General features: G+C 42.3%; 1 protein-coding gene across 2 annotated transcripts in view; it reads left to right on the forward strand.

Moving 5' to 3' along the window:
• TAOK1 (TAO kinase 1) overlaps positions 1-26,062 on the forward strand; it is a 68,658-nt gene extending 42,596 nt beyond the window's left edge. For both annotated transcript variants that reach the window (XM_068909541.1, XM_068909542.1), the window contains exons 7-20: positions 784-897; positions 1,741-1,832; positions 4,396-4,489; positions 5,914-5,995; positions 8,001-8,168; positions 9,078-9,281; positions 10,381-10,515; positions 11,101-11,337; positions 12,124-12,252; positions 13,885-14,088; positions 14,593-14,832; positions 18,631-18,843; positions 19,945-20,127; positions 23,018-26,062. In XM_068909541.1, the coding sequence (XP_068765642.1) occupies positions 784-897; positions 1,741-1,832; positions 4,396-4,489; positions 5,914-5,995; positions 8,001-8,168; positions 9,078-9,281; positions 10,381-10,515; positions 11,101-11,337; positions 12,124-12,252; positions 13,885-14,088; positions 14,593-14,832; positions 18,631-18,843; positions 19,945-20,127; positions 23,018-23,479 (2,557 nt within the window). In that variant the 3' untranslated portion in view covers positions 23,480-26,062. The remainder of the gene's footprint in view (positions 1-783; positions 898-1,740; positions 1,833-4,395; positions 4,490-5,913; positions 5,996-8,000; positions 8,169-9,077; positions 9,282-10,380; positions 10,516-11,100; positions 11,338-12,123; positions 12,253-13,884; positions 14,089-14,592; positions 14,833-18,630; positions 18,844-19,944; positions 20,128-23,017) is intronic.
• Positions 26,063-26,504: the final 442 nt, after the last annotated feature.

Below are 26,504 nucleotides of genomic sequence, written 5' to 3' on the forward strand. Positions count from 1 at the left end.
CCTGGTTGATTGTATCCCCTTCATCCCTGGTTCAATGTTTGTAAGCAAATATTGTCTTCTTGCAGTGTCCATATGTTTCTGAATTAGTAATTTATAATAGTAGTAAAATACTAGCAAGCTATGTATTTCCTTACAAAATATCTCCCACACCTGGGGTTGGTAATTTCTGTCAAAGTGCTTTGAATCTGCTTAGCTTTTCCCTTCTTGATATGATGCAGTGCTGACTGTCCCTTGAAGCAGAGAATAACAAGCCGGGCCGAGTACACAGTTTACCTAAATAGCTCGTAGCAACTTCAGTGCAAAGATTGCTTGGTAAAGGGGGAAAAAGTGCTAATATTAAAAATAATAATAATAATAAGTTTTAAGTGAACACACATATTGAGAAGTAGACAATAAGTATGAGATGCAAATGTTCCTGATATTTAAAGTACCTGCTGCATTTTAGTACGATGAATGATTTGGATAATTCCACTATTAGAAGTTCCTATAAAAGCATTTATAAAAGATGTAGTTGGTTCAGGTTTTGCTGAACTGTATTTGAAGCTCATCTAAGTGTACCATTAGAAGTAGCTGAAGTTTTAAGTTGATGTTTAAGACAAACTAGATTCCAAGATCAAGGACCATGTTAAGCAATTAACCCAAAGACTAAAGATTTCATATTTGAAAGAAATGCAGGTATTTTGCAGCTTGAGTGTATGAATACCGGCATGTCTTATAGTCTATCCTATAGAAGGTTTTTTTCCTTGAGAAGGACTAATACTAACATTTGTATTCCATAACCAGAGATATCAAGGCAGGAAACATCCTGCTGACAGAGCCAGGACAGGTGAAGCTTGCTGACTTTGGATCTGCTTCCATAGCCTCTCCTGCCAATTCATTTGTGGGGACGCCATATTGGTAAGCTAAGTGTCTTACACGTTTTTGGCTTTGAAATAAAAGGATTGTTTACTGGGTATTTAATGTACTTGGGCTCTATTAGATGAATTAGCTTTGTGATCCTACAGTAGTTGTAGTGATAAAAAGTCCTTTGCAAAAAAAAAAAAGAAAAAGAAAAAGAAAAAAATGAAAAAATAGTAATTGGGTTCTGACTTCAAGAAATTGTGGTTCCATGTATTTACAGTTCACAGAGAGTAATAAAAATATTTTGCTGTTCTACTTACTCTGACTTTAAGTGGTACAGAGGTGGGATTTAATCGTCTGTAATATATTTTAATCACTCCCCCCAGTGGTTTTAACAATTCATATGTTCTCACCACATCTGGCTGTTGAAATAACTGAAGTGTTTTTTCTTTCATAGGAAAGGCCAGGTTCATTGAACAAAACCCTTTGCAGATCCTTGTATGCTTTTGATCTCTTACACCTAATCTGTGGTGTTTACACAACTGCATGCTATAATTATTTCACCAGAGTAGGCCAGCCAGCTAAACTATTGGTAATGTGGGAGGGCCAGAAGGTGGTAGTACTCATAAATTGAGAGCTGGGCAAAGCACAAGAAAACATTGTGCAGCCTCTTTATAGGCTTGAACTAGCGCGGGTGCCCAGCTGTGTGGCATTTTAATGGTTATCTCCATAAGACCTGGTCTTTGTTCCTGGTAACCTGTGTTCATGCTTGATATTTTGGGGAATGATCTGTTTATGGTAGATGAAATTAGTGAAGCACTCCATTTCACTGAAATATTGATGATGATGATGATAAGTTCAATTGCACAGAATTTTATGAGCGCCCATCTCCTATTTTAGGATGGCCCCAGAAGTAATTTTAGCCATGGATGAAGGGCAGTATGATGGCAAAGTAGATGTTTGGTCTCTTGGAATTACCTGTATTGAGTTAGGTAAGTTATTTTCTTTGAAAAAATTATAACATTCTAATACCTAGAACTTACTCATCTGAATTAGTGTAGAGTACCCATGCTTCCTTCCCTGTCTGGTTTCTTTGGGGCTTAAATTTTAGAGAAAAGAGCTAAATGTGCTCCCCAGAATTCAAGACTGAAGTCTCCAGTTTGATGTTAATTGAATGGATGTTTTCATTACCCAAAGAAAAAGATTGGTACAGAGAAAGAAAATAACCAAATTATATTGCTAAAGGTGCTCACGTTTTGTGGGAGAGGCAGTTAACTTTTGAACTGAGAAACACATGAAATGAACTATTACATCTGTCAATGTGAAAATATATTTAGTGGTAAAATGGTGATATTGTTTGCATGAAAATTTAAGATATCACAATGAAGTTTGGAGCAAGCAGACAGCTTCATGGAAGCTGCATATACCCTGTATATGTTGTCACTTGTTATCACATTTGGCTGGAAAGTCTCTTTTAAGATTTGGAATGATCCAGTTTTTGAAGTGTTAACCTGTAAAGTGGGGTGGGGGCAGAAGTGACACTGCTGTTAGAGCAGGCTCCTTAAAGCAAAACATCAGTTTAAAAGGGCTATATTAATATAGCACTTTATTTAAATTTAATGTATAACCTTTTCTTGGGACACGAATACACTCAGGAAAGCACCACACAATGTGCACGAATACTTAGATTTACTTTATAGTCAAGATCCAACTCTCTGGAATCACTTAGCTAAAAGTTCTTCCTGGGATGATGGGGCGTACTGCTGCTCGTTGTACCTGAGGCTGTCCTACCATCCTTGTCAGATCGTATTGCTTGTTCTCTAAAACAGCCTCGGTCGAGGGAGCAGTCTGACTGGGCAGAGCGAGCTCTCGGGAACACGCTAATCCATGTGAACTGCACAGTTTAGCTAAAAATGCTGTCTGGCATTCCAAACTGTCAACTTCGTTTTCTTCCAGGACGTGAAATAGATTCTTTCTTCAGAGCAGCAATTTTGTTGTTGCCAATATAAAGCAAGTTTAAGGGGTGTGACTGTCATGACAGAATCCTGCGCAGAGCGGGCTGGGGAGATTTGGCTGGATGCACTGCTCCAGGAATGCAGTTAGCTCATGGCGACCACACCCCCGGGCGCCTTACTGCATGCTGCATTCTTGCAATGTGAAGCGTTAGGCTTTGTGGAGAGCTTTTCGCTTGGTGGGAGGTGAGACTGGGTCAAGACAGTAGAGCGTTATAAGCTGGATCTGTGCGGTTATCCAATTTGAGTTGGTTTGAATAAACACGGAAAGAAGTCAGAGAAATGAGATGTCTAATAATACTCCCAAGCTGTTACTTGGTCTTGTAAGTGGCCCTTGCTGAAGGCTGAGTTTCAGTGTTTTCTGAAGATTTTATATTTTATTCAGGTGAGTTAAGAGAGCAAAGATAGGGAGAACAGTTATTTAAAATAGCTTAGTGGATAATCAGTCCAGTCCCAAGCAGAGGCAAGTGGTTATCTGACAGATTAGAGAAGGTGAACTGCTGTGTTTCAGGAAAGGTTCAACTCCTCAATTTGCCAGTTCTGAGGACTCTGTAGGGCTTAATCTGTTCCCTAATCTTGATGAGTTAACCATGACCTCTGATACGTAGGTAACTGTAAAATATTTGATAGAAACAAGGCTGAGTTTGCGTTTGTCACAGTGCTACCCTTAGATTCAAAATTGAGAAGGGCAATAAAAACCTAGGCTTGGTTTTGTTGTGTTTTCTTTCCGTGTTTGTTTTTTTTCAGGAAGGAAAGTTCTCTGTTGCGTTTTCGCTGGTGTAAGAACGTCCTTACGGCTTGACCAGCTTCTCTGCAATGTTTGTAGAGAGGCTGAGCTTTGTAGGTTTACCCTAGAAACATTCTGGTGAAGCTTCAATCCTGTTGTTGCAGTGAGATCATCTCCTTCCTCATTAAGCTCTCATGCTGTGTCAGTCTATAAGAGTAAAACAAGCTTGAAAGAGAAGAGCCAAAGAGAATGCAACTCCCAAAATAGTATAAAGGGCTAGCCTATTCCTGACTTCCTGCCTGTGTGCTTAGTCAGTTAAGTGTGATTTGGTGGTGGTTGTAACCAGCTTTTGCTTCATCACTGCTGTCTTACTAGAATTTAATATTTGTTAGTTTTTAAGCAGCTGTAGTTTGAAAAAGAAAGGGGCGGGGGGCACTAAAACCAAACCAAGAACACTCTGCGGCTAAGCACTGAGTATAGAACTTGTTGTTAACTTACTCCTATTTTAGTATATTAAAATGAGTCAGAGAAATCAACTGTGATAAACCACGTAATTTAAAAGCTTGAGAGGACAAGGCATTTGATCTTCAAAGTGCTTTCATCTTCTGCAGTGGGGAAACTGATGGTATAGGACATATGCCAACATGTCTATCTGATTGCAGGGTAGGGTTGGCTTGGGGCTCCATGTTCGGGCAATAGTGATTCTGCTGATGTGATTTCTTTTTAAAGGGATGTAAATTAAAAAAAAAAAAAAAAAAAAAAAGGAAAAACTTGAGACTATCTCCCTATATAAAAATTATTTTCTTTTGTGTGTAGCGGAAAGGAAGCCTCCTTTGTTTAATATGAACGCAATGAGTGCCTTATATCACATAGCGCAGAATGAATCCCCTACACTACAGTCTAATGAATGGTGAGTATTACTGAGGGAGGAATGTTGTAGGGAATTGCTATAAATGGAGTGCTTTGTCATGCTGAGTTCTTGAAATGGCTGGGTTCCTGTTGGGAAGATGTGAGCTGGAAGGTTCTTATCAGGTTCACTGTACGTCTTATATACAAGATTGACCAATTATTAAATATGCATTTTAGACTCTAGAACATAGTAGAAACAGGACAAAGCTGTTAAAAGAACTTAAGATGCTGTAATAAGTTCAGTTCATGGGTCAGTAAACTTCTGAAGCTCAGAGGCTAGCCAAAAAAGTGTGTTTTAGTGTGTTTTTTAATCACAAACCACACTGTCAATTCCTAAACCTTGTTTCGTTGAAGTATTGTTTGCAAGATGAAGTCGTTGCTTGCGTGTGGCAAATGTTTTTGCTGCATAAGCTTCAGAAGCATAAAGTACACATAAAGTGGTAATGCTTTGTGCCTGCCAGCCTTGAAGACCGTCTTTAGAAACGGCAAATGCAGTGAGCTAATATAAAAATTAAAAAATTCCAAATTATGTTTTTTTTGAGCCGTACTCCTAGGTCTCTAATATAATCTGTTCTGCCATATTGTTATAAATTTTTCTCTACTTCTGAAATATTCTGGTTAGGCTATTTTACACCCTGGTGCTTGACAAAAAAAATTAACTCATTTTATGCATTTTTATGACAAAAAAAAAAAAAGCACAAGAATTTAATTTACTGAAAAAATGCAGTAGCCAAACTCCAAATTATGTGGAGGAGAGGGGAAGACTGGGAGGGAAAGAAATAAAACCTGTAAAACTGACCTACTGCCACGTTCAGGGTATAATCACGCCCTTCTGAAAACTTAGTTCAGAGAAAGAAAGGGCAAAATACAGAATTTTAGCTTATAGAGGGAGGGATGCTTTTCCTGAACAAATCATGGCCTTAAGTCTTACTTCTGACAGATTGCACAATAGTGTGGAAGTTTTGTCTAAGGGGCCAAAAATATTTCAGGAATTGTGTGTTGATGCGGTTTGAGAATGAGCCACACCTGCACAAAGAGGTCAGAACAGGCTAGATGCTCTCATTAGGTCTTGTGCAGTATTTGTGCAATATTGAATTTGACGGTGTTGATCCCAGTACTGAAATAGATGGGTGTCTGTGTGTATACAGAACCTTTTCTTTCCTCTTGAATTGCCTCATATTTTTACATTCTTAATAATCATTTCCTCTGGAAGCTGAGGTTAAAGGAATCTGCCTACTAGTAGCTGTGGGCTTTGGTGTACACAGGGATGTCAGATGCTGTTGTGTAAAGTACTGGCTATGTGTGGTTTCTCCCTACTCTTTCTACTAGCAGCACACAGATGTGAATGTCTTGGTTCCTGACTGAGCTTTTAAAATTAAATTGGGGAGTTAATTCAAATGGATTCTTTTCCTGTCCTTGCCACAGGTCTGATTATTTCCGAAACTTCGTAGATTCTTGCCTCCAGAAAATTCCTCAAGACAGGCCTACATCAGAGGAGCTTCTGAAGGTTGGCTTGCTTGTCCTTTCTGTTCTCAATGTGGTATTAAAAAAAGGGACGTGCCCTGCAATTTTCTTCCTGTCTCACCTACAATACTGGCTTATGGTTAACAATGCTCTGCCTGTTATCCCTAACACTTCTGAGCTAAGAACTAACGGATGCTGTGGACTGTAATGTGCTGGCTTTCCTAGCTTTACTGCCCCGTTGCAGTGTCTCAAGCAGTTACCAGGTGACTCACCGAGCCAGCCATGTTCTCGTCATAAAGGAACATCCCAACGAGTGCCACTGGGTGACCATCAGCTTGTAGAGAGTTTCAGTTTCTTAAGCTCGGTCTCTCCTTCCAGTGACTATAATTAATCCTGACAAAGCTGCCATGCATTAGTTAACAAATACCTTTCTTTACTTCCCTCTTTATGCTATGCTATATATACGCCTGCAGGCTTTTTATCACCTCCCGTCACCTTTGTGCTTTACACGTAGAACTGAAATCTGCTGTTCTAATAGTATCCCTAGGGGGAAGGGGAACAGAGAAAAACGATTTTTCCTCCCCACATTCCTTTTCTTGACGTGAATAAGCCTCAGTCATTTGCAAATTTTCTCCTGCTTTATTTCTTAGCTTTTCTTTCTTGATTTGTGCTCCTGTGTGCTGCAGAGAGTTGATTTTTCTTTGCTCTAGTCTGGAAACAAAGCAAGTGTGTTGGATGTTTGCAAAAAGGACGTGTTCCGAAGTGAACGCAACTCACGTGAAACTTAGGTGTTACAGCTTCATTTTAAGTGTGACTTTGGTGCATTTCCTTTGTGATATCAAGTGGCATTCGGAATTTTATTAACTTGTCATTCTCTTTACAGTTCTTATGACGTTATTTTGGAGAATTTTATGCTAGCCATGTTTCTACTAAAGAGTGATATTCCCAAATTTTGCCCTACCAGCAAATGGATGCTATTCATGACAGTTTAATCATCACCTTTGCTCTTTTTTTTTTTTTTTTATTTAAAGAATTAAATGGTTGTGAGGACTTTTGCCTCCTTAGAAATCGTGTATTCAGAAAGTAAATGCAATTATCCACGAAAGGTTTTGGTGTGGGTGTGTAGTCAGTCCTGCCATTTCAGAATTCTGCAGGCTGGTTTTATTTTGAGCATGGCACAGCAATTAAAGAGAACATTAGTAGGAATTAAATGTTTGTGCATATATTCCCTTCATATCACTAATCTCAAACAGCTGCATACCGCTTTACAGGGACAGGTAGGGAAACAGGTTGGAAATGGCAGTACAGTTCTCCAAAGGAACAAAATGAAACTAGTGATGTTAATTATGACTCATGCTTGCACAGCACATTTCATCTGGAGACTGCAAAAACTGCTTCCCAACATACATAGATAGGCAAGGCTCGTTTCACCTATTGGCAAAATGTAGCTACTTTTGCAATGAAACACAGTGAATGTCTCCAAGAAGGAGCATAATATGGGCTAATCGTTCTAAGACCAGGAGCAAAGGTCCACAGCCCATTTTATGACTCAGAGCTCTATGCTGAATGTCTGATTCTTAGGCCTTTCAAAACTAGGAAAAGGGTTTTAGAGTGAGAGTTAGCTGATGAGATACTAGTGTTTGGTTAGAGACGCTGAGCGCTGAGAGGGGACCAATCTTACACCTTTAGAATTTACATGTTGTTTGTTACTCTTCCCCCCCCACTGGGCCACAACTAGGTAATGTCTCTAAATGCTCCAACTCAAAGAAGTATAGGTTTAAACTGAGCCCCTGTTTTCATAGTATTTGAAATACTATTTCTGGTTTTTTACATCTTCATTTTTAGTGAGTGTCTCCCATCAGAAAACAATCATTCTGATAGCCCCCTGGATCACAAAGTCTGAAAATGGTACCAAATAGGCTGTGAAGATCTTTTCCTCCTATCCAGGAAAGAGGGTGAACAAATCCAACTGGAGTTCATAATTGTGTGCTCCAAAGTATGTGCGCTGGAGGTGTGAGATGTCACTCACCTATTTGTGTGTTCTACAGCACATGTTTGTTCTTCGGGAGCGGCCCGAAACAGTGTTAATAGACTTGATTCAGAGAACAAAGGATGCAGTGAGAGAACTGGACAATCTGCAATATCGTAAAATGAAGAAGCTCCTCTTCCAGGAGGCACACAATGGCCCTGCGGTTGAAGCACAGGAGGAGGAGGAGGTGAGAGAAACTTGAGGTTTCATCAGTGAGCCAGAGAATGATGCTGTCACTTAAATAACCATGACTCGAATCTTGCTAAAATGAATAGAGGCTGTTTACGCACCTGACTGTAAACTCTATGCTCGGAATAAAGCTACTGAAAGACATAAACAAGGGCAGGCAGGGTAGATGCCTAGTGCTGGCAAGAAGCTGTGCTGTGCCTATGCTTGAACAGTTACCTTCCAGTGGTATAAATCTTAGCTTTCTTTGCATGCTCATAAGATTTTATGCAGACTCTTTCAGCAATTGTAGTTAGTTAGCCCCCTATTTTGGCCGTGTATGCAAGGCCCCTTGCAGCCTTCTGGTTCTTCTGGGGAATGTTTTCCTTCCGCATCTAAGACCTAGAAACTTGTACTTGATTTAAAAACAAACTCACACCCATGGGAGTCCACTTGATTTTTTTTTTCTTTTTTTTCCTCTCTTTTTTCATTTTTTTGGGGTTGTGTGCTGCAGTCACCATGCAGAAGTTAAGGCTTTCTGAACTGCGGAGATACAGTCCAGTTCTCTCGTGTAGAGAAGGGAACTGTGCAAAGTGCAGGGTGCCGGCAGAACGCTTGCTTAGATGATGCTGGTGTCAGAGCAGTTTCTGGTAACACACTGCTGCTGATTCATGATAGAGTTCAGCTTGTTAACAGGCTCACTGTTGAAAAGAATCTGACATCAGCCGGTTAATCTTGACAAGGTTGATTCTTTCCAGCCTCAGCATCCCACAAGAGAAATGTTTCATGGCAATGCCTGGAGGGTGGGAGCTACTGTGACATGGCAGGTGGATGCCTATATAAAAGAGTAGAATGAGCATATCATTTGGTAGTGTCCATAGATACCACTGTGATAGATTTGTTATTTAAAAGTGTAATTCCTTTCTCCTAGGAACAAGATCATGGTGTTGGCAGGACAGGAACAGTGAATAGTGTCGGAAGTAATCAGTCCATTCCCAGTATGTCTATCAGTGCCAGTAGCCAAAGCAGTAGTGTTAACAGTCTTCCAGATGCCTCAGATGATAAGAGTGAGCTGGATATGATGGAGGGAGACCACACCGTGATGTCAAATAGCTCTGTCATTCATTTAAAGCCGGTGAGCATTGAGTTTTTTGGCTGGATAACTTTAAAGGTGTGGAACAGGAGTGGTTTGGTGGGTACAAATGACTTTGTGCTTATGTACTTTGTTATTTATTTCTGTTGATTTGGTAACAGCTATTTTAGTAATTGAATTGTTTCAAAACAAATTTGCTTTATCATGAGGGCTTGGAATAGCAAGTTTGTTTAGTGGGTGCCCTTAGTGTACAGAGCATTGTTTCATGGGACAAAAGGCGTGAGAGTTCCCACTTTTTACCTCCTTGTTAGTGGATTCTTAAATATTAGACCCACAGCATTGGGTAAAATCCCAGCACTTGAGCTGAATATTTGATTAATGAAGAAAGGTGAGTAGAAAAAAAATACAGCACTTTGGGCATGATGCGCTGTGAAACCACTTCCTTGCTTTGCCTGCACAATGATGAAGGCTCAGCGGCAGCGTGTCTCTCTGAACCATGCTGCCCTTGCTATGGAGGGGATATGATATGTTTTCTCAAACTAGTAACGTTTCCCTAGCTAATGATAGGTGTGGTTAGAATGTTTTGTTCTTTGCCAGATATGCAACAAAGACACAGGTATTTCCTCAGGGAGTTAATTAGTATATCATATCTAACTACTAATCGCTCTGTGATGAATGACAAACTCAAAATAAGAATGTGGACTGTACCATGACAAATTTTAAAATTTGCTTTGAAGTATTTGAAAAAAAAAAAATCATCTTCTGTCTTTCAGGGCTACAGAAAAGTTGTTTTTGTCTGTCCTGACTTGATATGATCTACTTATATATAGCTTTTATGTTTTGTTGGAATAAACTACTTAACTCAGTTTTCATTTTCCCATTTTTTTTCATTTACAGTGGTAACTAGTAATTTTTATTCTAGTAATAAAATTGCACAATGAAATTTCCAGCATCAGAGATAGCATAATATAGCTCTTCTTACAGTATATTCTTTTGGTGTACTTAGTGGCAGGAGAGTCTTTCAGGGTTGATGAGTGTAAAATGGTTTTGCTTCCTTTTGGTTTTATGCCTTCTGAAACAGAACAATGTAAAAATCTTTTGTAACACAGATTCTTTTTATTCGCTCTCGTGTCCTCTTCAGGAGGAAGAAAACTACAGAGAAGAATCAGATCCTCGAACAAGGGCATCAGAACCCCAGTCTCCTCCCCAAGTGTCTCGGCACAAGTCTCATTATCGCAACCGGGAGCACTTTGCTACTATACGCACAGCATCGCTGGTATGTTAAGACTCTTCTTTTGAAGAAGTTGTATAGACAGGTTGTCTTAGTACATGCAGCTATGAAACGATGTGCAACTTCTAGGATTTCATCAGAATATGAGCTATCCTCATATCCTGATATCATATTATCACTGAATTAGTTTAATATGGGTTAATAAATGCATAAATGTGACACCTGGGCAAACCTAATTTCTCTGTACTAGATATTTTCAAAACCGGTATACCTAGTAGAATGCAGGGAACAGTTTATAATAACGAGTTGTGTTTTATTTTCATGTGTATATTGTGTGTGTGTGTATGCGCGCACACTCATATTGCAGTGGGCTACTAAGACACTAAGTAACAGTAAGTAAAGTAACAGTTTATAACGGTTGTCCAGTTTTCTGCTGGAGCCCACTGAGCGTCTTCTCTGCTGCAGCAGAATTCAGTTTTTAATCTGACCTGCTGTCATTAGGACATGTGCTTTCCTTTACAGCAAAATCGTATTTATTTCATGAGTAGTTTTCTTGTGTGGTTTGAAGACTGCTGAAAAGCAGATTAAGAAGCATTAAGTTATTTTGCCCTGCTGTGGTTGTCTTTCTAGGTGACGAGGCAAATGCAGGAACATGAACAAGACTCTGAACTCCGAGAGCAAATGTCTGGCTATAAACGCATGAGACGGCAACACCAGAAGCAACTGATGGCATTAGAGAATAAACTGAAGGCGGAGATGGACGAGCATCGCCTCAGGTTGGACAAAGATCTTGAAACACAGCGTAACAATTTTGCTGCAGAAATGGAAAAGCTAATTAAAAAGCACCAAGCGGCCATGGAAAAAGAGGTATGAGATTACAGTTTAGCAGACTGGTCTCTATCTGTTAATTACATTGAATTGTCCGCTTCCCCTCACTGACGAAGAGATGACATTGTAGTCTCTTACGTGTCTGTTTTCAGGAGCCAAGCAAATTGCTAATTAGAAAAAGGCTAATACATCACCTCCTTACACTAAGGGGTTTATGTAACTAGAGGAAAGGTATGTCCTTCATCACAGTGCGTTATACTAAATGTTAGTATACTGACCCCAGAAAAAATACTGTAAGGGTTTTCCTTTCTTTTGTCACATATCTGCTGTCAATATCTGACTGCCAAGAGAGTTATGGAAGCAGATTGGCCTGCACAGAAATGTGCCAGCTGTGCTTAGAATGTTCACCCTTTAGTTGCTTATGGATATGTTTGGTTTTTTTCTCCTTCCTATGCTTTTAAATAATTGATAACGAAGTGGTATTGTCTGCAGAAATCGTTCTTGATGATACGCTTATCTTGTGTCTCTTAGTGGAAAGCTAAAGATATAGCTTGTCATAAGCAGTTGACTTTGGTAAGAAGAGCTGAGCATTATAATGGGTTGAGAAAATGAAGCACTGAAAAAGGACTCCTGCAGGGTGTGATTATGTGGGGAGTGGGGTGGAATGAAAAGAGGGTGAGGGCAAGCTCCTGAGACTTGCTCTTTTTCAGAGCCATGGTGAGTATCGTCGTGACTGTACCATGAGTTCTGGGTATTGGGGCTGAAATGGAAGATGGGTTGTAATCAATCAGGCCTCAGACTGATTTGCCTCTGGACTTGCTGTAGGCTAAAGTGATGGCCAATGAAGAAAAGAAATTTCAGCAGCATATTCAGGCCCAACAGAAAAAAGAACTGAACAGTTTCCTGGAGTCCCAGAAGAGAGAATATAAGCTGCGTAAAGAGCAGCTGAAAGAGGTAACTCATCTGTAATGAGAAATGTGAACCAATAGTACAGTGTAAAATGCAGTGCAAGAGCAGTGAACGTTCAGAAATGAGTGCTGCTATGAGCAAGAAAACTTGCTGGTTTCAGCAAGCTCTGCGTTTCATGAGCGGAGTCCCGTTATATATTATATTTGTTTCATATCTCTGACCTTAGAATAAGAGGATTTATCCTGATATTGGCACATATATATTTGTGTTGTGTTCAGTATTAATTTTTAGCTAGAAGCACGCACATTTAGTAATCCTAAGGAATGAAAATAATTTAAGAAAAGTAGTGAGCATTTCTCTTATATTTTGTAGCTGCAATATTGACCACGCACTGCAGCAATTAGTGAAGTTTCTCATCGTTTAAATGCTGTCTATGTGGCAGCAAGAAAATAGAGCAGTAAAGGTGACCTGCAGTGTTTGTTGCTGTTGTTTTTTTAAAGAAAAATATGTGTAAAACGGTAGTTAATTTTAATGGAGAAATCTATCTACTAGTTCAGTAGCTACTGTATTTTAGTGAAAATAAGGACCTTTGTGAAATGCAGAACAACTGTAGAATCGAACTTCCTTGTTCCTTTTAAAGAGTGGCTGAAGTTATAGGCACTATAAATAATGTTTTTGGAAGAACAGTTCAACCATCAATTTGTGTGATGCAACTGTGGCACCTGCAGCCATGAAATCCAAAGGGAAGTATTCCCAGACATAGACATTTCCTGGGAGTTAAAAGGCTGACCAGCAGCAAAGCTGAAAGATCTAACAGCAAAACTGTAGCAGCGTGGGCTCTGTATAATAACTTGGAATCTTTTCCTGGACAGGCAGTAGATCACAGCACACCAGGACACAGTAGGTTGACCCCTTGATGAAATACAGAGGAGTTCTGTCTCATACTTGAGCTGAAATGTATTGTGACAAGTCTAATTATTGTACGGAATACTCTAGTATGAAATTCAAGCAAGCAAGTTCTTTGATAAAAGAGGTTTCAAGCTATATGTTGAATTTAATACAAATGTGGAAAATGTGGCCTTAAATTTCACCTGTGAACTTTTTAAAATTGTTTTTGTAAGTTATGGAATCTCAGTGAGTCGCCCAGCCTCAGTGAGTTGCTTGTACAGTGTATATGTGTTCTGATCAAGCAAGGCATATAATAATTGTCTGATATGCTAGGGGCCTGGAGTTCTGTATGAAGAACGTTTGTGAATGAGCTAGGATGATGAAACTTTCCCCTTCCTTTCAACCCCCCGGGGGCCTGTAAAAATATCTGTCAGGCAATATGGCTGGATCTCATTGCACCTCTACATTTTCGGTTTCAAACCATCATTTTTAAGTTTTAGGCTATCATATGTGCCTGGAAACTGTGAGCATGAACAGCATTTTGATTAGCTAAAATGGTCAATGCAAAAAAAGCTGCAATTAAATTTGATCCTGTCCGAGTTGTCTTCTGATATTCCCTTAGATATGTGACATGATGCATTTTGCAAATGCTTTGATGGTACTGGCCCTGAAAAGACAAGGTGGAACAGCTTTGCCTGAAACGTGGTTTATTAGGCAGGTCTGTCCAGTTGGTCAGTGCCAAGGAGCTTAATGTGATTATTCCACAATTAATTACCTTGCTGTTATCAGGAGCTGAATGAAAACCAGAGCACTCCAAAGAAGGAGAAGCAGGAGTGGCTCTCCAAGCAGAAGGAGAATATCCAGCATTTCCAGGCAGAGGAGGAAGCCAACTTACTGAGGCGTCAGAGACAGTACTTGGAGCTGGAGTGCCGCCGCTTTAAGAGACGGATGCTCCTTGGCCGCCATAACCTGGAGCAGGACCTGGTTCGGGAGGTAAGAGAATAGGTAGAGATGAGGCTGTGGAACTGTCTCCAGTCTGAAATGCACCTTGTAGAGCACCTGCAGTCTCACTGAAACATTAATCACCACATCAGAAATTTTTTTGGTAAAATAATGGGTTGATATTTTTCACAACCCCTGATGGGAATCAACATGACATTTAAGGGATCGTTCAGAATCAAATGTTCACTTTAGTGCTCTGTTTTGAGAGAGCTGTTAGATCCAAAGAGTCAATAGAGAAAACAATTACTGTCCTTTCCAGAAAATGCTTCCTGTGAATCCTGTTGAACATCCAGGACAGGAAGAAGAAGAGTGAAACGAGGAGGGAGAAACTGCCTATGGCAATGTTGTTTGCTTCTGATAAGATGTAAAAACCGTGCTCTGCCCTCAAATGCCTTGGAAAGAGGGAAATGCCTTGTGGACCAAGTGAAATATCACATCACAAATGCAAATCCAAGTAAGCAAAGGATCTAATAATTCCCTCCCTCCTTTTGTTAGGAGTTGAACAAAAGGCAGACACAGAAGGATCTGGAGCACGCCATGCTGCTGCGTCAGCACGAGTCCATGCAGGAGCTGGAGTTCCGCCACCTCAGTACCATCCAGAAGATGCGCTGTGAGCTGATCCGACTCCAGCACCAAACGGAGCTCACCAACCAGCTGGAATACAACAAGCGCCGAGAGCGGGAGCTGCGGCGTAAGCACGTCATGGAGGTTCGGCAGCAGCCCAAGAGCCTGAAGGTATTATGTAACGCAGGAGCGCTGGGAGCACGCTGCAGGAGCAGGACACTGCTAGTGGTAGTGGGAAAGTGGTATGTCGCAGCTCAGCGTGCGAGAGCTTGTGCACGCGTTGCACATGAGCGATGCAGCGTGAGACCAGGCTGCAGCTGAGTTCTTATTTGCAGTGCATGTGGGTCCAAGGTATTTTGAAACTCGCTAATTTGAAGAGCTATCTAATTCTATAATTAATATGTTTTTATAGAAGTGTCATGTTTGTCAAGCTGTGTGACTGCAGCCCTACAAGCACCATATGTATGAACTGTAGCAATGGTGATCATGGTTGCAGGGTATTATAGGCAGGCTCTAACAACACTGTTCCCTCATTTAATTTGAAAAGCATACTGTTCTCGGCAACGTGCCCTCCTTTTTGTGTTACTTTAAAATGCATTTAGTCTTTGCAGTGTCCTTTTTCCCCTCTTCCTCCTACACCGTTTTCTGATCCTCTTCTCCCCGCACACACAAGAAGATAATCTGTCTTTATAGAAAGAAGCAGTGTTTTGCGTGTGTGTGTTCTGGGGTTTTTTTTTAAAGGCTTTGTGGTGTTTGTGCATCAAAGTAAAATGCGCTACCAGTCTTGGCTATAGCACACCTCGTTACTTTTTTGTGTTAATGCTGATATGCCAGCCAACGTTGGGAAAGAGGTAACAACCAATTGCAGCATCGTCAGGAAGAGGAAGATGCTAACGCCGACCTTTGCTGTGTTGTGCTCTCATGGGTTACTCGCGCTGCCCTTGCCACTGTGATGCCTGACCAGAACTATGGGGCCTCTGTAATTGAGACTCTTAGTATTTTCACTGTAAGCCTTCACTTCATCAAAAGAAGTCCAGTGGTTTATTCTGAAGTGCCTCAGAATGGAGTATAAGGCCATTCACATAGCTGCCTGGTACGTTTCCTTTGAGGAGGCAGCATTCTTCTCTCCGCCCAGTGTTCAGCTGTGCCAGTAACAAAATGAGCGTATGGCATACTGAGCATGGCGTTTCTGTATTGTTCTAGGTCTTCCTGCTTCGTGATATTTCTGTCTGACTTAGTTTGCACCACCTGCAAGTCATCTTCTTACAGAGATTGTCTGGAAAGTAACCAACTGGAAATAGAATTTCAGCAAGAGTAAAATATGTGGTTTGTCAATATCAGAATAATACTAAATAGTGAAAAACCTAGCTTGTGAGTACCAGGGACCATCTTATCGCTGTTAAGAATCTCCAAGGATATAATGTATAAATAGCTGGTGACTTCACAAAGAAGCTGTGCTGCACTCTGAGCTGAATAAAACTGAAGCAGCTGCATTAGGTTGATCCTTCCGAGATTAGCATGAATGAGTTCCGCCTCCCCAAGGTGATGCGATGCAAACACGAGTGGGCAGCACGTTTGTATGAATTCCCTAGCTGGCAGTAGGCACAGTGAAATTGGAGGTCTGCCCAGGCTGTGGAGTCTTAGCTCCCCTCTCACCTTTGCAGACTACTCAACCTCCTCCCCCTTTCCAGTGGGGAGAGGGCTGGAGCATTTTGGTGAGGAGCATGGAAAGCTTGCAGTTTGCCTTGCATAGCTGTTCTGTGATTAGTGAAGGATTTCAGGCTTGAGCTCTCAGTCTAGCACCTCCACGTACACACAGTGCTGCTAATGCAGCCTGCTGGACAGTCACTCAGTTTGTATTACAATCCCCTATGTATTGAGACTGTTCCCTGGTATTAACTCTTTCTCCCGCTTCTGACGAATGCAGGCAAGTATTCTTATTTGACTAGATAATTTGATTATTTGTATGGTTTCCCTCTCCAGCAGTGTTTTCCTTAGAGGGCACAGGTTTCAGGCTTTCCCTTTGTTTTTAGTGAAGTCCTTTGTCCTGAAAGCAGTTTCTAATGGTCAGTGTGTGTTGCAATTATTACTGTATTGGAAGGAATGATAGCTAGAATTCACCCTTCAGTGGAAACTGCTCTGTTATTATTTTGAGTTTTTTAATTGTGATGCAAATACCCTCTTGCTGGTATTTCACAAGGCTAGGTCAAAATGATCTTGTCAAAAGTCTGACTGGAAACCTTACCCCTCCCTTGTTTCCTGTTGTTAAAGCCTTTGGATTGGAAGGCTGTAAACAGAGTCTGGCGTCCAAGTGAAACTTGACAGAAAGTGAGGACAAAATAGATTGATAGTGTTTTGCTGTGACCAGGTCCATGATGGGAGTATGTAACCTGCAGGCATTTCCCTTAGGGGCAGGGAGAAACAACCTTAAAGGTTTCCTGGAGGAAAATAACTTCCTGTGAATTTAGAAAGGGTAAAAGTGATATCTTCCTCTCCATGGCAGCATGTTTTGGTTGAATGAAAACCATCTCTGTCCGGTTTTCTGCATCAGTTTAGCAAAGACGAATTGTTGGTTTATGCAACAAAGCGTACTGACATCTAAATTGGGCTGGATTTATTGTCTGATCCCTCTCAATCTTCATAGGTAGCTGCAAGTGCTGTGCTTATCACCTACCCTGCTGAGCCTTGAGTTAGTGCCAGGAGCACTCGGTGGAGGAGCTGACGGGAGACATGCACATATCTGCCTTGCTGGTTCAGAACCCAGAATTCTTCCAAGCTATTTCAAGGAACAGGAATCTGTTCCTACACTCGTTGCCTGTCCCCAGCACTTCAGGATTTGACCATGGTGGGCTAACAGTATAAATGGCCCGGGCTGCGTACTGACTGATGTGTCCGGCTCCGATTTTTGACCCCTACCCGCCTCCTCGGAGAACATAACTATCCATCAGTTAACCACCATCACTCATCACTTCTGGCTAGGATACTTCTAACTAAGCAAAACCCAGTCTTCATGTAGAAAGATGCAGGGAACTCTAGAGAAGCTTCCTTTTCAGGCTCTTAAAAAAAAAAAAAAAAACAAAAAACTTTGCAGATGTTAACCCTTACAAGCTGCTCTGGAGGCAGGTAAGATAAGTGAAAGAAAGGAGTAATTAATTTATCCAGCATCGTACAGCAAAGTCGATGGCAACTCCAGGTACTTTTTCCGGGATTAGTGTGTCTCAGTCCTGTGCACATTCACAAAACCGTGTCTCTCAACAACACGGAGATGCTAACAAGTGCAAAGGAAAAAATCAATCTCCAGTAAGCCTCCAAGGGGACTGGAGAATTGTTTGTCCGCTAGGCTAGCGTGCTACTAGCGTTGCTTGTGGTGCACCTCTTCAGATGTCTAACCTTTCCAAGCCATTTTTGAGTATCCTTATGAAAATCAAACTCTTAATATCTAAGACTTAGAATACATCCCTCATTCATGAAACCCTTAATGGAAAAAGTGTCACCCTTTTTCCCTGTCCCTTCCATGCACCAGATCTGCTTCTTTTCATAACGTTAAGTGCTCTTCGTATATATGTGCCATACAAGCGCAACCCTGTGTGAGTATGGCTTTCGGTACTAATAAATATTAGTCCTATCCCTCAAGAACTTTTCTTGAAAAGCAATACCCAAGACTGGATCCAGTCCAGTGACAAATGTGAGGCTCTTTGTGTAGAGACAGCTGTATTTAGGCTGGAGCTTTGTTGCAAAAGTGTCTGTATTGTAATTGTTTTGCGCAGTAGCAGTGTCAAAGCAGCTGCAGCAGTAGTCGTTGCCTCTTGTGCATTTTGCTTCCCTCCTTGTACTGTAGATGTTAATATACATTTGTGGATTCTTGAACTCACGTCCTTAATGTAATCCTAAATATCCATTTGAATGGATATTTCTCCCATTTGAAATGTGCTGTTTTTCTTTTTGTTTGTGTCCCCTCCATCTTTCCAGTCAAAAGAACTACAGATAAAGAAGCAGTTTCAGGATACATGCAAGATTCAAACCAGACAGTACAAAGCACTGAGAAACCATCTGCTGGAGACCACGCCAAAGAGTGAACATAAAGCTGTCCTCAAACGGCTCAAGGAGGAGCAGACCCGGAAGCTGGCTATCCTGGCCGAGCAGTATGATCACAGCATTAATGAAATGCTCTCTACACAAGCTGTGAGTTGCCTCCCAGGGACCCAGGGTTCCTCAGCCAAATGGGGATGTTTACGTTTTAACCGATCTGTATCCTGATAGCACAGGGGATCTGCTTCCGTGCTACATACGCCATGCACAGCACAGTCCTCTATATTTAAAAAAACAGCGTTCAAATTCAGAGAAAGGAGACATTGCCCACTTCAGGCAGGTTGAAGCTGAAGCCGCTGTTTTAGAGATGCACAATGATGCGTCTGTGTGGCCAAAAGACTGCTTTTGCATGAAATCTGACAATGTAAAAGCTGCTGTTAAAGCTTCATTAAATAATGAGCAGCCTACTGTCTAAGTCATCGAGGTTTTGAGTTTTCAGTGATACTGACCAAAGCATGTCCTACTGGTGGAGGATGCTCAGTGAGTCATGGAGGAGTCCAGACTTTTGACTGTAAATCTGAAATAATGTTAAAAGCGATGTGAAAGTTCTGTAAACCCTTCTTTAAGGGATGACCACATGAGCAATGCTTTGAGTCCCTGCTGCAACTGAACGTGCAGTTTTCTTTGCACTTCTTGCATATTGTGTCCTGCGCAAGTCACTCTGTGCACAAATTTGACACTGTGAGGCAGGGTAGCTGGCTTAATTTTTGTATAGGAAGATTAAAAAAAGTTCAGTATCGCGTTGCTTACGGGTTTCTAAGTTTGTCATTTTATTCTTTCACCCTAAGTCCTGCATTGGCAGGGATATGGACTTAAGTCTCCCACATACAGGAAATTGGTTAATCCAGTTGAACAGAGCACAGGAGAGCTTTTCTTTCTTTAAGCTTTGCCTCTAATGAAAAGGAGAGCTGTGGATGCTACCACCTCCAGCAATCTGGTCTTTGCAGTATGGATCATGGTTCCTGAGGCACCACTGCTCGGCAGCATCACTTGCATCAGCGCTGTGGGCTCACTGTCCCCAGTCCTTGTCACTATAGGTTCTCTGTTCAGTGAAACTAAGTACAATAGAGGCCAATTGTATTGCTAAGAAAGCAAAGTCCCATCCTATTCTCTTCCCCTCCCTGCAGTTCCTCCCCCAGGGTGTCATGAGTGGTTACCCCATAGTGAAACGTCTCTATTGTCTGCCTTTCCCAGCTGCGTTTGGACGAGGCACAGGAAGCAGAGTGCCAGGTTTTGAAGATGCAGCTGCAGCAGGAATTGGAGCTGCTGAATGCATATCAGAGTAAAATCAAGATGCAGGCAGAAGCCCAGCATGATCGGGAGCTGCGTGACCTTGAGCAGAGGGTATCCCTCCGCCGGGCCCTCCTTGAGCAGAAGGTAAGACGGGCAGGCGAGTATCAGTAGCACTGTCCTTGTTTCAGATCTTAAATTGCACCTTGCTCATCAACAGAGAGAAATTGCTCTTACCTTGTTGTATAGAGCAACACAGATCATTTGGATATTGGCCTTTCTAGGATGATAGCTCAGTGACACATAGGATAGTTGAGCTGGCAGAAAGTTTAGCCTTTGTGAGCTGCTTCTGGCTGCTTTTGAAGCTTTGCCTGCTGGAGGAAGTCGTGGCTCTCGGGGCAGAAGGGAAGGTGAACTGTTCTTTCAGTCTGTGAGCTGCGGATTGACTCCTCCGGCTTGTTAGAGGACAGACAACAATCCAAAGCTAAGATTTTATTTATTTATTTATGTATTTATTTATTTTCCATGGTGTCAGCAGTAGGTATCTTGAGATTAAGAAAGGTAAAATGCGTTAGGATGGACTTGTGATTTGAGACCCTGTGTTTTATGGCAATACGGTTATCTAATTTACTGCAGCTCTGCTCCATTTGTCGGTCTATGGGGACTGAGCTGTAGTTTCCCAGTGAAATGACATTCAGGTTGTGGAAATGCTTATATCTGCACTGTTGGTTTAAGCAAATTGAAGGAGCCAGACACGCAAGCATGGGACCTGCTGCTCCCTAGATTTAAGCTTGAATTGACTACCTGTATTTAAGGGCTTTCTTGTTGGAGCATGCTTTCCCATCCAGTGCCAGACACGTGGTATGTGTAGAAATGCGTGCGAGTGGCCTACGCAAACCAGGGGAAGGGTAACTAACGCATTAGTCTGTGAAAGGAAGTGCACAGTCAGCCTTCCTCCTGTGAATTTTTCCCCTCTTGATTTGCCCTGTGGGTGCCAGCCGTCACCGTCCACACGACAGTTCCAAACTTTGGTGCTGATCAGCGATTGTTAAATTACGGCAATTACTCTGTGGCCTCGAGATTCTTCACACTTACTTCCCCCAGAGGCTGTCAGATGGATGGTTGGCTGGTAGAGGGGCCTTATTGGAATAAAACTGCTCCACCTCATGGTCAGCAGAGAAAGCACCTCTGAGAAAACAGCACAGTCCTATTGCACTTTGGTCTTACAGAAAGTTGAATCGCAGGAAGCAATTTAATTTGTGAAAACAAGATTCCCCTGTGGCACTCACAGGTATTGTACCTGTATTTAAACCCCATCATTAGGTTGGTCTGGTCCTAGTTATTTTGTTCCCATCCGGGAGAGGACGGCTCCCATTGCAGCCCTGCAACTGAATTTATGCTGGGTCTGCATTGCCCTCTGGCGGCACGATCTGACAAGAGCTCTGGGAAGAAGCATGCCATAGCAAGCCTACTGCTTGTATGCTGAGTGTCCCTGACCATTGATAATGAGTTCAGCCCATTGCAGGTTTTAATGCCTGCAGTTAATTACTGCCTTAGAATAGCAAAAAATTGGATAGTCCTTCAACTTCCATAGGCGGGAGGCTTTATTTAGAAATACATGTAGTACTCATGCGTTGCAACACGCAAAGTTGTGGGCCACTGGTTTCTGCTGGGATTACAGTTGCTTAGCGGCAGCTCAAGGGAAAACTGCACCACCTGCGTGCCCAGGTTGCTAGGGTGTGGGGCTTTGGGGGTTTATTTTGGAAGAATTAACAGTTGCAAGTGTTCTGGTGTGGGTAGCTCAGCGATGTCAGCTGGTATTTGCATACATGTGCTAACTGAAGCTGTCTGGCAGCCAGAGGAAGGGCAGGTATGTGCACAAGATGAATCTCTGAATTTATATGCACAAACATATACATAGCCTATGGCAAGGTCAATCTCTGATACTCAACAATAAACCACATTCCAGATGTCAGTGCGTGCGTAGGACTCTACTTCCTTTTCAGTGCAGTGCTTTTTATTTTTGATGGTGCCCTTCACCATAGTAACTCAACAGAGCATGTGTGTCTCTGACTTGGGCTAAGGAGGGAGTAGCCAGCCCCATCAACGGGCAGTTTTAAAGTTTTACTGAGGTACTTGTACATGCTATACCCTGATGCTGTTGCTCATGTTGCAACAGTAATGAGCCTGTCCCAAGAGAGTCTCCAAAAGAATTTAGATTTACTCATTTCTTTCCCATGCGCCTCTGACACCTCATCTTCAGAGTCCTGCATCCTGAGGTCACTTCTCAGTGATGTTATTTTAATGTGCTGCATTGGGCATGTCTTTCTGTGAAGTTCAGTCACACTAAGTCCTGTTTGTTTTGTTGATGCAAAGACTGGAAATTATGTGCAGCTTCGTATCCTGGAGGCGCTAGTTTTGAAAGGAAAGGGGAGATTCTTCTTAGATAGTAGTATTGGAAGAAACAGGTGCAGAAATCTAAAGAGATAACATTAGAGAAAACACCATCTTCCTACTCTGTCGTTTCCAAGCCAGCTGACCACTGTGCAGCCTTCAGCAAGAGTGAGCAAGGCTGCTCTATGGAGAGAGTCAGTATCTCCCTGCTAGCACTAAGAAATAGGCAAGTAAATGAGGCAGTTTCTGAAAGCCCCAAATGGCCCAGGAGATGACTCACGTTGGAGCAGATTGTTTCCTAAATTCCAGATGAAATCACTTTGCATATTCCCTGACTAAGGCAACAGAGCGCTTACAAGCGCAGTGCTCTCTCCAGCGCCTTCAGTACAGACCAAGACAACCTCTTGGCTGTGTGGTTGCTGACAGCAGGGGAGATGCCAGTGAACTAAGTTAGTCTTGACCATCGCTTTTCACCCTTTTGCTCAGATTGTGTTTTGGGGGGCGCTTGACTGAGATCCAGTCTTTCACAGAAACATGGGGAGAGGCTTCCCCGTTTGCTTGCTGTTAGAAGGCCTTCAAAGGCTTGAGGCCGTGCCTGCAAAGTCCTGCTGCTACAGAATGTCTTTTCTTTTTGCCTTCCCAGATTGAGGAGGAGATGCTGGCATTGCAAAACGAGCGTACCGAACGGATACGAAGCCTGCTGGAGCGTCAAGCTCGCGAGATCGAAGCCTTTGACTCAGAAAGCATGAGGCTAGGTTTTAGTAATATGGTTCTTTCTAATCTCTCCCCCGAGGCGTTCAGCCACAGCTACCCGGGAGCTTCTGGCTGGTCCCACAATCCTACTGGGGGCGCAGCACCTCACTGGGGTCATCCCATGGGTGGCCCACCACAAGCTTGGGGCCATCCAATGCAAGGTGGACCTCAGCCATGGGGTCACCCCTCGGGGCCCATGCAGGGGGTACCTCGAGGTAGTGCTATAGGGGTCCGCAACAGCCCCCAGGCTCTGAGGCGGACAGCTTCTGGGGGACGGACGGAACAGGGCATGAGCAGGAGCACAAGTGTTACTTCACAAATATCCAATGGTTCACACATGTCTTATACATAACTTAAACAATAACTGAGGGTGGCAATTCCACTGGAGCTGTCTGCCAACAGAAACTGCCTACAGACACCAGCCCAGCAGCCTCCTCAGTGCGGTGCTGACGTGTGGAAGCTGGGTGCACATGGAATATTGTATTCATTTTGTAAAGCATTATGTTTTGTGTTTACTAACTGGGATGTCATAGTATTTGGCTGCAGGGTTGGGAGGGTTGGTTTTTGTTTGTTTGTCTGTTTGTTTTTACTTTTTGGAGGGGACTTGGGAGGGCATCTGAGAAATATATGCAATTAGTCAGAAGAGTTGGCTTTGGCTGGTGGTTGTCGCACTGACGTGACAGAAGGGCCTCAGACTGCTGTTGTCACGCCATCCGTAGGAAGTCTGAGGGAGAATGGAGACCTCCTCCCATGTTCATAAATTTCTAACTGCCACCCTGCGAAAACCAGGTGAGCTGCCCTTAAACCAGCATCCAAGGGAGGAACAGCTGGATCTTCTGTTCCGTTTTTATTTGTCATTAAATTGGATACATTTCTAGGGTATTGCCTCTGCCAAGAGGCATTTTCAGAGACCTGTAGGTGAGGAAGAAGGGTGAGAAGAGAGGCCAAGAGACACCAGGGCTTAGCAGGGCCCTTCTACCCAAGTGCCCACCCCGTGTTGCTTAAGAAGTGACCTTCTCCCAGAAGGCACTGGTCGGCTTCCCGAGAACTGCATAGGTAAACCTGTCTGGAGGAAACAGGCTAGAAATGTTCAAAGTTGTATTCCCGCTTTGGCACTCCCTGACTGTGCTGCTGGTAGCTCAGGTGAGGTTGGGCAGAGGAGCATAAGTGATACACTTGTACAGCTAATACTGTGACATCTCATTTTAGCTAAGCATCAGAATGATTCTTGGAGCCCAGCATAGTCCTTTTTGCTCCATTCAGAAATGTTAGATTTTTCAGCCAATCAATCTCAAATGCCAGAGGTATTTTGAAGAATGCCATAGTCATGAAACGCCATTGATCGGGTTTTTCATTATTACACTACATCCACCAATTTATTACCTTTTTGGCTTGTTGCAATTTCCTGTTTACATGTAGAGTGTAGCCAACTGTTTAAATGTTTAGTTGCCACAGTGTACCAGGAGGAGCTGAGCCAATGACTCTTTCCCAGCTGATGACTAACCCACATCACCACTGTAGATCTTGCTGCATGTGAGGCTCCTTTTTATTATTTTGTTTGCTGCAATATATTACAACTTTTACAGTCCCTTGAGATGCTGCGATTGTTTGGCAGCATGTCACACCATGCAAGAAGGCACTACTTCTGGAGGCTCCTTGGAGCTGCTGTACTACTGAAAGGAAGCAAAGGTGGTTGTGAAATCAATCCGGTGATAAAGGGTCGGGGAGTCTAATGACTTTGTGGCATAGCGTCATCCCTTAGTGCTGGGAACCGGAGATACCCCCGTGCTCTTGTGCCAGTGCGTTCTGCGTCAGCCAGCACTGTGGGGTTCGGAGAAGAGCAGGTAGATGAAGTTTGCTTGAGGCAAAGATTTCTGTCTTGGGGACTGACCAGCCAGGGTTCTTTGTAAATGTTTTTCCTTGCACACTAATCATCTTGAAGAAAACACTAGCTGCTAACTCTAGGATTTGCCTTTAATATGTTTATAGGGCTCAAAAGCAAGGTTTTCCGAATGTGTTTGTCCATGTGACATATTTATATAGTAAATGCTCTAGTCTCGCTGCTGTTTTAGTACTCTCAACACGGCGACGTTCTTTCATTAGCTAAATTAACATCCGCTCCCAGTCCTTAACTCTCTGCCAATGTCTGGTGAATCCAAGTGGGATTTCCAGCGCCTTGGCATAGCATATCACTCTAATCAAAGATGGAAACTATACCAAAATATGTTTGAGCAGCCCCTTAGTAAGGAGCTTTGTAGTATTAACAGTTCATGGAAGCTTGAGAATGAGGCAGTGGCCCCAAGGAGGGGGTTGGTTTGGTTGACCCCTGCGGGGCAAGCGATGACCGTGAATTGTCTTATTCCTTCTTCAGCTATGTTTTTTTTTTTTTTTTTAATGTGGAATTGATGTTTGGGGGTCATTCTTTTGCATTGCAATGTTGTTGAAATGCAGCAAAACTGATATAGGAAGGGTACCTATATTTTCCTGGGTTCAGAAGGAAAGAAAAAATGAAATGAAAAGCCAAAAACCCCAAATTGTATTGGAATTTACAGTGCGAGTGTGGAGGGTGTGCCCAGAGCATGGTGCTAACACAATGTTTTGCAGTTCAGCTCCTCAATCACAAACAGCAGCAGCGACAAGCTGTACCTGCGAGTTCAGTGGGTTCATTCTTTTGCTTCTGTTATGGTTTGAATTTGGTCAAAGTCTCTGGCTTAAATTGAGCTACTTCAACAGAATTCCCTCAACCCATCTCTTTGTGTAATGTCAAGCATGACTGAATGCTGAATCCAAATGATGGCTATCCCATATTGGCTTTTTTGTATTCAAAAAGAATTGTGTAGTAACCATTTTTACATGTATATCATGTGCAGACCTGGACTATTCCAACAAGTTAATATTTTAATTAAAATAGTTTGCAAAAACTGATTCAGATTAACTGGTCTAAATGTGTGTGTCCCTGTGTGTACCTGTGGGAAGGAAAGCTGTCCTAAGTAAGCCTGATCTCAAGAGAAAGCAAGTGTAGCCAGAGACTCAAGATCAGGTTGTACGTTGGAGGTATAGGAGGAGGTCATTGGTGTTGAGAATTTTAATATATCTCAAGTATTTATTTGTGAGAGATATGAATGACTGTAAAATGTGCTGGAGAGAAGCAAACACTTTCTGAATCAGTTTGCAAACTCTGTTTTTAAAAGTAAGACCAATTACTCCATTTTGTACTTGTTGCAGTCATGCCCTAAACTTGGTTTTAAAAATATTGTAATCTGAAAATTGTAGAAACTATTCTAGTACCTCAGCAAAGATGTTCTTGCCTCTTCTATGTTGACACTTAACACTGCAGAAATTCTTCTGTATGGACTACCTGGCAAATTTTGTTGCAG

The sequence above is a fragment of the Struthio camelus genome, chromosome 16 (genome assembly GCF_040807025.1).
Source record: "Struthio camelus isolate bStrCam1 chromosome 16, bStrCam1.hap1, whole genome shotgun sequence".
NCBI classification, from domain to species: domain Eukaryota; kingdom Metazoa; phylum Chordata; class Aves; order Struthioniformes; family Struthionidae; genus Struthio; species Struthio camelus.